This window comes from Lates calcarifer, linkage group LG6 (assembly GCF_001640805.2).
Source record: "Lates calcarifer isolate ASB-BC8 linkage group LG6, TLL_Latcal_v3, whole genome shotgun sequence".
NCBI classification, from domain to species: Eukaryota; Metazoa; Chordata; class Actinopteri; family Centropomidae; genus Lates; species Lates calcarifer.
This window is the reverse complement of record NC_066838.1, coordinates 7577570-7589223: the sequence shown is the minus strand read 5'-3', so window position 1 is coordinate 7589223 and position 11654 is coordinate 7577570. Positions and strand designations below refer to the sequence as shown.

Here is an 11654-nt window from a genome sequence, read left to right as displayed (position 1 = left end):
CTCAGTTTCAGCCAGGCCAACCATTCCAAACATGGGCTTCCCTCTGGTCCCAGACACAGTGAAGGCAGATAAAGTGGGACATCGGGTAAAATGGGACAGATAAGATCAGAAAATGATGCTCTTAAACTTTAACAGCCAGTCACAGGAAATTATTACACTTTGCTATAAAAAGTTGCCACACTCTGTCGTAACATTCAAATACTACTATAATACTTCTACTGCCATTAATAATAATAATAACAATAACAGTTATTAATTATTATTATCATTATCATTATCATCATCATCATCATTATTATTATTATTATTATTATTAGTAGTAGTAGTATTAGTATTATGTATATTATATAAATATATGATGAGTTTTATTTTGTTTGTTTTGTTTTGCTTGACGTTTATTAAAGACCATAAACTGTAGTTGGACCTTTATGGCAACGTGAACATTACCATAGCAACTGACGCAGCACGGCGGGAAATACCAAATGAAAGGTGCAATGTATTAAAGACGACCTCTGAGAAATTCTGTTTACATGTTCAGTTTCGAGGTAAAAGGATTTAGTGCATATATATTTAAATGAAATTTTTAATCTTTACAATTTGTATTGTTTATTACTTGTGAATTCTCTTTATGAAACCGTTTATTTACTCCAGTAACCCCTCCATACTGAATAGTAGAATTCGATTTCAATATGGCGGCTGCGGGTTTGAAAATGTAAACGGTTGAAAAAGATAATATTCACCCCAACAGCTCTGTTATGCACTGAATTTTTGACTTTGTTTTGTTTTGTCATGCTCATTGTTCTACTAACTAAAGAATATGGTAAAAACAGAAGATATATCCAACATGGCGGACGTCTGGAGAGAAGTGTTTAGGAGAAGCCGGTTGGTTCCAGCACCCAGGCAGACAGTCCGCCTGGCTGTGGAGAACCACTTCACCCAGTCCCACGGCTTCCAGCTCAGCCTCAGCCGGCTCTCTGCAGCTCATCTCCCGCAGGTGACAGCTCACAGATAACGCTAAATGATCGGTAGAGATAGCAGTTCTGCTGACAGCTGAAACCCAGCGGTGGTTAAACTCTCCTAAAGTCTGTGTAGGTTTTTAGTAGTTGAGAAGAGTCCTCCGACTCTGTACTGTCACTGTGGAGACAGGATATGTAAAGGGTCTTTCTTCATGACACCTCGCCGTACGTCTCGCAGAACTCTGTTCAAAAAAGTTTAGTAATTTACGCTGACCTTACCTCATTTACTTCATTTTATCAAACATACAAAAACGCTGACTTCTTGAAAATACGAGTGTAAGCATGTTATGAATCCTCTCTTAAATTCGTCTGAGAGATAATCCACCAAACACCACCACAGTTAATCTTGAACATGCCTCATTGTCATTTATTGGGGGGTTGGTAATGTTAAATTAAATAATTTTATTGTTTTACCTTTTCATTCAACCAATTCTTTCAGGGCTGGGGTTAACCCTTGACTTCTCTAATATGGATGCCTTCCTGTTTTAGTCACAGGAGATGCCAGAGGTGGACCAAGATTTGACCTACCAGCTGAGAGTGACCCTGTTTGATAGAAATCACCAGCACTTTTTTGGGAGAACATGGAGGAGTTCACCCCAGAGGATGAAAAACAACAAGATACCCATCAATGAGGTATTTTTATTTTGAAAGGCACTAAAATAAGGCTGGAGGACTATAGTTGACATGCAGCTATAATTTATCCTGTGTTAGGATTGTAGACTTTAAACTCCTCTAATGTAGTTTTTATAAGCAGTGGCTTGATGATTATATAGCAAAATCAGTGTCTATTCAAGCATAAATTACATTAATTTAGCATAGCCATTATTTAATTAAAACCAACTCAAATGCCCCACCACTTACAGCTTTAAATGAGCACTGATGATTATGCCTCACACTTGAGAATGTTTCCAGCCTAAACTGTGACTTACAAACTGCTCTGATTACCAATAAATGATTCCCGTGTCATAAGTGGATCCAGTCCATGTTCTCCCACTGCAGAGTTAAAAGCATATTTTTATATGAAGCAGCAACTTCTGAAACTGTTACAGAGATTTTTTCAGAAGAAACACATGGACACAGAGCTAATATGTATCCACTATTTACACAGTCAGTGGTTGATCATTTAATAATCAGACAGCTGCCACAAATGACAAGTATTTCTCTGTACTGTTAAATAGTCATGACCCAATAAGCAACAACAGCAAAGTTTAACAGAATATAATATCCATTGGTTTTAGTTACTTTGACTGGACTGTGTGGGTATGCTTTAATCAGATATAGTTAGATAAACATAATTTTATACTGCAAATCAACACATAATACAGTATAATACTCCTCCTCCTTCTGGAGGATGAATATAGAAATTCTTGATAGGTAAAATAAGCACACAGCCATAAAGCAGTCCTGCCTCCTGTAACATTGCCCACAATGACCTAATTCTCTCCAGCATATTAAAGGGAGAGCTGTCACAGTGTAAATCCTGTGGTAAAACCTCTGACACAGGCAAATTTCAAAACCAATAAACAGACTTTGACACAACAGGAGAATGACGTTCAGTGAAGGTCCCTTACTGGAATGAAATCACAGAAACTGTGGTTTGTGGTATCTGTTCACTATGAGTCCACAAAGTTAATCTAACTGTGAAAGAAAATTATCTATATGTTCACATTGGACCAGGTCACTCACATTCGGAAACTAATAGACAGATCTCCCAAAGGCCCTGCACACCTACACAGGTGTTTCACTTTCTTTGGCTAAGTCAGATGGAGCAATACCTGAGGTCACCAACTTTAATAAACAAATAAGATGTAACTCACTATAACGAAACAGCATCCCTTCTTCTCTGGTGTTTTATTTTCCCCTGGATTTCTATAGAAATGAAATGAAATTTGGTCTGTACCACATAAAACAAGTGAAAGCATCTGTGTTACTGGACCACAGGTGTGAGAGGCCATTAACAGAGTTGATACTGTGTCTGTACAGGTGAAGTTGAGAAAGTCAGAGTCCTTGGAGCTGTTGTGCTTCACTCTGTTTCTATAAAAAACAAAAAACATCCTGTTCATGTATTCCAGATGTTGTACGGTCACCATAGTCTCACACTGTGGACTTTGGTGTATTTTTCTTTTTTATTTCAGCCTCTCAGTTTTCATACTGAACAGGTATCAGTGAAAAGATTTATATTATTTCCAACCAACAAGAATATTTTGGGTACAAGGGTTAAACATCTGATAGTTTCCATAGCTGTATTTCTGCCTCCTATAATGTGTTCACAGTGGAAATTCATTTTTCTTTTTCCTCATCCACACAAGTGAACAATAACAAACACCTCTGTCTGCTCTGTTGCCGTCATTACAAGTTTAACATTGGTAATCAACAGGTTCAGCAGCCCCACTAAGAACCAGTGACAGTCTGTTAGCAGCAGATACACAAACCTGTGAGAAGCCCAGTGAATTTGAAATGGACCATTTGGTTTAACTGCATACATCAATCACCTTAAACATCAGAACCAAACTGTGTGGAGCCTCCGGCCACAGCCGCATTCTGCTTTAAACTAAATTACACTGCAGCACTCTGAGGCAGGCTGACACACATCCAAACTACAATCTGATCATTTTACAAGACTAAAGTTTTACAGTCTTCAGGTTTATAGATCTACTGTGAACTGTTGGTGGATTATTGGTCTGTCTCAGTAAAACCTGAGAGCATTCAGAGATCACAGTTTGAAATTTGTGTAAAATTTTTCATTTTCACTGCAATTTCAGTTTGTTTGTTTCAGAAGAAATTAAACATTTATTCACCTTTTTGACAGTGAAACTTCTTCTGGTACCTTACCCAGCTTTTTACTCTAGCATAATTTTATAAAGTCTGTTTCAGTTCACTTAATAATTTAAATAAAGTATGTTTTTCAGTATTAATTTTAAATATTTAATACCTGGTGCTGTAGCATGACCAGTAAATTCAAACCAAGCAACATTACAATGATAAACAGACAACTCCACCCATTACGACCTCAGTCCTTTATGGGCCAGAGGGACATTTGGTGCAGTTACATATACTGACTGTAGTGTTTGTTGTAATGTAACAGCCTGTCGGGATGTTAATGTACTTTATCATGTGTGATGATGTTGGCTCCAGTTTCAGTTAAATGTACAGTCTCACTCTGCTGGACTTTTCTTTAGTTTTCCAATCATTGTTCTTTTCTTCTTCTGTGTAATCATCATTAGACAGGGGGAACAAAGAAACATTTTTTTATGTCAAACTATGTGATGTACTTTTTGAAAGATGGGCTTTGATGATGAAATTTCCTATTACTTCTGGAAAATCTACAGAAAATGTTGAAACAGCCAAGGACAAAATATACAACAATACTGAAATAAGTGCTGGTTCAACTTGAAAGAATTTCTTTTGTTTAGTTCGGCACCCTCTAGTCTTTATGTCCATGCTGCTTCAGTTTTCTGTACAGTATGTACAGTCGGTCAGTTCAAACAGCTGTTTTATCCATCGCTATGGAGCTCAGAGTTTTTCTGTTAAGATGTGTGGAGATGAAATCTAACCTGGTAAACCTATGGAAATTACTGTTTCTGCCATGGTTTCAATAAAAGCCACACAGTGAGACACTTAGTTATGAACACCATGAGAACTTTAAAGAATTTTACTTGTAGTCTAACTCTTGTTTTAGCTTTTTGTTCAGTTCCTAGTTTATGGTGTGTCTGTTTGAGTGTATTATATTTCTTATGCATTCAGATTAGTCTTGGCAATCATACTAATACTTGTGGTAAAAGAAGAAGTATTCAAAGACCAAGTGTAAGACCCGAGTTGTACCTGCAAGAGCAGAAACATCCTGTCATCTGTCATTGTTAAAAGATATTTTATTCTAAATGTTAAATGCATTGACAACTTCATATCCTTTCACATTCTTTTATATTTTATACTGTGGCTCTATGGAGTCATCATTAATCATAATCCAGGAACAGTTAAGTAGTGAAATAATTTCTTCCCATTTTAATTTGTGATGTGGATGAATGTGAACAGTGGATAACACTGGTTATGACCACTTCAGTTTGGATTGTGAGTGCAGCAGCAGGTTTCTGATTGAGACTAAATTGAGACATTTAACTTCCATACTCCTCTACCCTCCACCAAGTGTTTGGGTATCATTAGAAATGTCTTTCTGTCTGACATGTTACTTTGAGAAATATAAACATATTTTTTTCAGTTAACTGACGCCAAAACTCTTGAATGTTAAATGTTGTTGAAACACAGACATTCATAATAAAGTTTGCATTAAATGAAAAGCTTTCTAAAATTAGCCTAGCTTTTATTGAATTCGGGAATTAATTAATCTGTGACTTAGGTAACTAAATTATGGCTCTCACCAAATATTTCATGCCAGGTTTCATTATAGTTTTAGAAAGTGCAGTGGACACATTTTGGTTGGGATGAAGTTTGATACCCAGCCCTGTTAATCTCACTGATGAGTGATTCTATATAAAACATCTAGTGAGCCATTTTGGTCCTCAGGAAACAAGAAGTCAACTGAGGTTGCAGACAAACCGTTTACACAATCATTTAGTAACATGCTTTGTTCATATGCATAAATTGACTTAATCTGGCAGCCATCTTTGATTCAGGCTCTGTTATCTTACCTCCTCCTATGATAATCAAAAGACAGAGGCCAGGATCAAATCTGAACAAACAGGCAGCTGTACTTATGGCAGGGTTTTTCTCAAGACTCAACACATCAGGAGTCATTCCTGCTGTTACATGACTTTACCATGGATCCCCTAGTGGACTAATTCAGTCTCAATACAGTGCCCAACAGAGGAGTTTGTTATGAACTGGTATGAACTACAGAGTGTACCCTGATGTAGTCTCCTCTCCCAGCATCATGTTTACCTCCTCCTCCCAGTCCTTCTGTTGTTTCTGAACAGATATGTGAAGAGCAGCTGGATGTCTGTGTTCTCTCTCAATCAAACATCTGAAGGTCTCTGTACGTCCTGGTTGGAGGCTGTTCACCCACTGTTTTATGATCCCATCAGAGCTCCTCTGTAGCTCTCAGTGTGGAAGATGGCTGATCTGCTTACAGTGTGAGCTGCTGTACAACATGTTTGGAGAAACTCTCTTTAATGGAGAGGATATGGTGAGCTGTAGCTGGCTGTTAAATGCAGAGTGTTGCATAAGTCTTTTTACAGCGACACCAATGAGTCACAGCTATGGCACATTCTGATTTCCAGTTTTGTCACCATCTGTTTTCTTCTCTTTCCTCTGCTTGATGTTCTTTTGATCGAACCATTTCTCACAGTGTATGGCCTCACTTTGATCCACCATTATAGTCATCGCCTGTATTCAAACCCACTTGGTATCCCAATAAGCATCCAAATCCCATTATCCATCCAGGGTAATAATATAAACCACATCATATCCTATCAGGATGATAAAGTGGGCCTGGCCCTCTCTGTGTCGTGCCGCAAGAGCTGCACCAGCTTTTTTATTGGATTTGGCCCGATGCACTCGCATTCATGCTGGTGTTTATGAGTGGCAAATTGCTGTTTGATATCCAAATAATGTCAGAGGGGGGATCCTCTCCTGAGTTACAGGAGTGCAGTGAAAATTGCAGGGCCCCCACCTCCCCCCACTCAGCCATGATGGATTGGTTTTAATATCTGGTGAAAAGCAAAGATGCACGGTGATTAAAGAGAGAAAGAGAGAGCTCTTACTAAATCTATTTTCTTGCTTTGTCTCTGCATTTCTTTCTTCCCTGGCGGAGGCGAGATGTCTTGACAATGACGACGTCTGTTGCTTTTTGCATCTGGAGTTTTACAAGTTGTTTATGAGTTGTCAAGTCTGACTTACCAAGCTTTTATTTTGAGAGTAGAGCTCACTTTTGTGGACAATTTGATGTGTTTGTCAAGACTTCATTGGGTTTCAAATCTTCTGAAAGCTGCTTTTATGTATGGATTGTAGCAAACATAACCCAATAGTTACAAATTCACATTGTACATTTAGGCCTTTGGCCTTGTCTGTTGAATGCACAAAGGAAAATGTAGGGTTTATACATTCCCTTTGATTGATTTCTCATACTGTGGTGAAACAAGACCATGGGCTTTAGTGTCTGTATAGCCTGTTGACTTTTTAAAATCCTGGTTCAAAGTCCCTTAAATCATCCAGACTATAGTCACACTGATTTTGTCTTGTCATTACTCAGATAGTTTTATAGTTGTTCAGATATTTCCAACGGTGTAACCCTGTAATCAGTGTCATGTAGTGAAAGCTGTGGCCAGTAGAGGGCAATGTTGTGCTGCTGACAGCTCACATGGAGGCGGCAGAGAGAAATGTGCATCTTTCTGCATTGTCTCTCACTATGATCACTCCATTTTAACTCCCTGCCTTCACAGGGAGCCAGTGGTTTCTTCTCATATGTGCAACATTATCAGCCCGACAGCTGGGCTTTGGAGAAAAGGCCAAGTTTTGTTCCTGTCCGTGTAACCTCTGTTTTTCTAGGTCTCCAAATGCTGTTTGGTATGACGTAGGCAGCACTGCACAGAATAAACTGGGGGAAACATACACACATTAATATATTTTTTTTTTTTTCAATTGTTTATTTCTTTGTCCCCTTTCTGAACCTCAACTACCTCATACCAACCCTGTAACCCCAAACCTGAATTAATAAAAAAATAAATTATTAGAGTGAACTACCAGGTCCTCACAATGTGAAAGCAATACCACACACACACACGCGCATGCACACACACACAGCCTTATTACATGACTTCAAAGCAGTGAAAAGCAGAAGAAGACAGTGCTTCACCGATGGGAAAACATTTGAACATCAGTCATGAAATTCCTCTGCTTTTGTTTCTTAAATAGTTGTTCTCTAAAGAGCACCCTGGTTTCAAAGTGAGGAATCCCACATGGGCTCTGAGTCATGAATGGCAGTCGTCACATCCTGTAAAGCATACGTTTCTCCTTAAAGCACAGAATAGATTGCCAAATTTAAGCTGTCAGTGCTGTAATGAAGCTACGGTTAAAACCTCCACCCCTCCCATCTCTGCCTGATACTCCAGAAAAGGCTGGCTCAGCTGAAGAGAAAACTCCTGTTTGGAGTCTGGTGTATCTACTGTGTTGTGTTGTGTGCCAGACACAGTGGTTTGCAGTCGACCACGTATGATTGCACACATGATTCACATCTATTCGAGCGTGCCCATTCAGCTGTCACATAGGAGGAAGCTCTGCCCTTTTCTCCAGTGTTTAGGGAAAAGGTGAAATGACCCAACTCTCATGCCAACTCTTTATTTCACTCCACCAGAAAAGAATGAACAATTACAAATATATTTTGTTCTTTGTAAAGCAAACATTTTGGATGGAAGAAGCACATTGGTCCAACCTGTAACCTTTAGTTCAGCTGGTTTGTGGATGATACTGCTTCTCTGATTGTACTTCAGATTATTGACAGCAGAGATGAATGTTTCCTGTATGGTAACCATGTCAAATATTTTTATTTAGATAGCTTGTAGCCAGAGTTTTTCATGCAGTTCCCAGTAATATAAACATGCAAATAAAGGGAATGAAACCTGAGCAAAAACACCCTAAAGCCACCATGTCAGAATAAGTTGAAAGATATTACTAACAGCTCAACACCTGGAGGCCTTTAGCTCTTCCTCCTTACTGGACAGGTGTTATTGGGATTTTCTTAGTACCAGTATCTGTACTGCCTATCACTGTTTATGTTTAATAGTCCTCCTATCACTCCTTGTCTGTAATTCTGTAAATAAAGAGAGATGTGTTCTGAAAGTAATTAACAGTTATTATTTCAGCAGCTATGATGCATGTTTAGCATTTGCTGTTTTTTTCCAGCCCACGCAGTTTAACCCACTCGTTATAGCTGCAGTCCATTGGCTGTAAACAGAACCACAGTGTGGTCATGTAACGCTTACAGACATATCATTATAATAGTAGGCAGTCTGAAAAAGAATACCATTAAATGAATAAATAAATTTCAGTTTTGACAAATCAGCAGCTGGTACCAGTCAAGTCCTCAGTATCCATCCCTTTTGTCACCAGAAATATTCACCTATTCAACAATGGAAAAAAGACAGTATTCACATTAAACAGACCTTGTTAGGAAAATGTACAGTTCCCTACATGCTCATGGTCCACCCACACGGTGTCTTTGATTGGTCAGACCTGTTTTCACAATGGTTTTGGACTGGTAGATGTTGCTCTTTAGTTACAGCTGTTAATGCTGGTCAGTTTATACTTTTACCATTTTTACTTGTTGTTCAGATTGGTGACATCACCTCCTTTCCAGCACATCTGTACCCAACGTCAACCTGAGCACAGGTGCAATCAGTCAAGTTCACTGACAAACAGCTGTAAGGGAGCACAGAGCCTTTCAGCATCAGTGGCTGTTTTTGACCTTGGAAACACACAGACGATCCAAACCCAGGGTCCACTTGATATCTGTTGTTCAGCATCATGTCTTATGGTAGTTCAGGCAGAAAAAACAACTGGGGGGTTTTGACTTTTCATGGCATCTTGCAGTAAAAGAGACAGTAGAGTCACTAGAGATATGACCATGCACAATGTAAAGAACGACTGAGAGCTCATGCAGGGTGCGGTCAAATACACCCTGCACAGTTTTCCAAATGTACTTTGGTATTTTCGTGGCCAGGGGCGGAGGGTGCACCTGTGGCACACTTGGAAGCAGGGTGGGAGAAGAAAGAATCCATTATCATACATTATAGGTGGCTGTGTTAGAATTTGTGACAATCATGGCCAATCACATCCACTACTTTCATCCTGTTTAAACACAGGACTTTCACTGACACACTGACAGTTTGGGAATCCCGTGGAGTTTTTCTCAGAGGAAACATATTTGTTGTGTGGGATGTCAAAATAAAGAATACAGCATCTCAAATATACTGCTGAGAGCAGATGGTTAATTCACTTTTGAATTCACTTTGGACATCTCAAAGAAATTACAATCATCTGGTTTTATTTATCATATAATGATCTAATGATGCATAATCCCACCATAGTGCCTTATGTACACTGAGGGTAGATGGTATTACTGTACTATTTCTAAAACTAGTCTTAATGTTTAATTCAGTCTAGGTTTGCCTGTTTTACATAGGAAAACAATTGCTCACAATCTGGTAAAGAAATAGGCTCAGTGTCTGCTGCATCATCATATTGTGACATAAACATGATCCTCGCATAATCCACAAATAAATAACTATTTTGAATATATAACACTCTTGTTTTTGGAAACACCATTATTAAGTGTAACTCGCACTGTACTCTATAACATCATGTTAGTGATTGCAGCAACACTTGTACCTGTATTGTACTTTTGCCAGACTTGGTAAAAAAAAACAAAAAAAAACAAAAGATGATGCTTGCAGCCATTGCCATTGTTACTCAATATGCCTGTTCATTTAAATTGGAATGAATTTAGAATAATCAATAAAAAGGACAAGTTTGATGTGCACCAAGTATGGAAGTTATTTTGAAACAGTCTGGTGTTACTGTCACAAATTTAAGCAGCACATCTGCTGTGCATACCTGTGGCTGGACAGTGACATCACTCCTGTTAGAGACTGCAGATAGAACAGATACCTGCTGCCGTCAGATGGCTGCAGAGGGACTCAGCAGAATAAAGGAGAGTTTCTCAGTGTAGGCTACCTACTAACTGTTGTGGATTACAGAGCTGGCAAAAATCATTCTTTATTCTGTCTCAGAAAGAATTACATTTTTGTCTGCATGATTACATCAGCTGATTGAAAAAGAGCGAAAAATAAAAGTAAAAAGACGAGAAACATGAACAAAGGATTTGTGTGTTCTTAAGATCGGTGTGATTTCACTAAAGGTTGGTGGCAGACCAGACAAAATGCTCTCTTTCTTGGCACCAAGATTGCAGTGTGCTGCTGGATTTGTATTATTTTCTGTACCTTTCCCACTAGGGGGCACAGTGAGTAATTCAGAAACCAAACTTCTGCAACCGGGGAAATAACCTTTGCATTGCAGAAAGATATCAATTCACTGGTGCTCTACTGTGTTTTGCACCTTGTGCCTACACAAATATAGAGAGTAAGAGTCTAAAGCCATGCAAATGGTGCTTTGAGGCTGTTCTCAGGGTCTTACCATCATCATGATAACATGCTCAAAATGAAAATGCTAACATGCTGATGTTTAGTAGGTATCCTTTTTTTTAGCGTGTCTTATTTTTTTGTGTTAGCATGCCAATATTTGCTAAGCAATAAACTTAATGTACATCTACAGCTGATGGAAATGCTGTTATCTTTAGTCCTGGACAAGCGAACTGAAGTCAGGGGATCACAAAAGTGACGACAATTCATCCTGAGGGGCATGAACATCTGCACCAAATTTCATCCTTTGGGAAGTAAAATAAATCATGGTACTCTGTTGCTGATCTAATAGTTGTTGGTATATTTTAGTTTGTGACTAAAATGTTTGGCTGATTTTCAGACTGATACAGCGACAGACCAACACTGCCATCACTACAGCCAAACCACTGGCATGGTTAAAAATGCACTGAAGGTCATTATCACAGCCAGGTAGAAAACAACATGACACACAAGTTGTTTTTCTTTTAAGTGGGTTGTTCTTATCAATTTT

At 38.7% G+C, this 11654-nt stretch overlaps 1 protein-coding gene across 2 annotated transcripts in view; it reads left to right on the top strand.

The window, feature by feature from the left end:
* The first annotated feature begins 456 nt into the window (after nt 1-456).
* The window catches only part of nphp4 (nephronophthisis 4), a 143581-nt gene continuing 132383 nt past the window's right edge, over nt 457-11654 (top strand). Inside the window, exons 1-3 of one of the 2 annotated variants that reach the window (XM_018675135.2) lie at nt 457-545; nt 815-994; nt 1506-1649. In XM_018675135.2, coding sequence (XP_018530651.1) covers nt 531-545; nt 815-994; nt 1506-1649 — 339 coding nt within the window. In that variant the 5' untranslated portion in view covers nt 457-530. The remainder of the gene's footprint in view (nt 546-814; nt 995-1505; nt 1650-11654) is intronic. The other variant, XM_051071077.1, reaches the window with a different exon arrangement.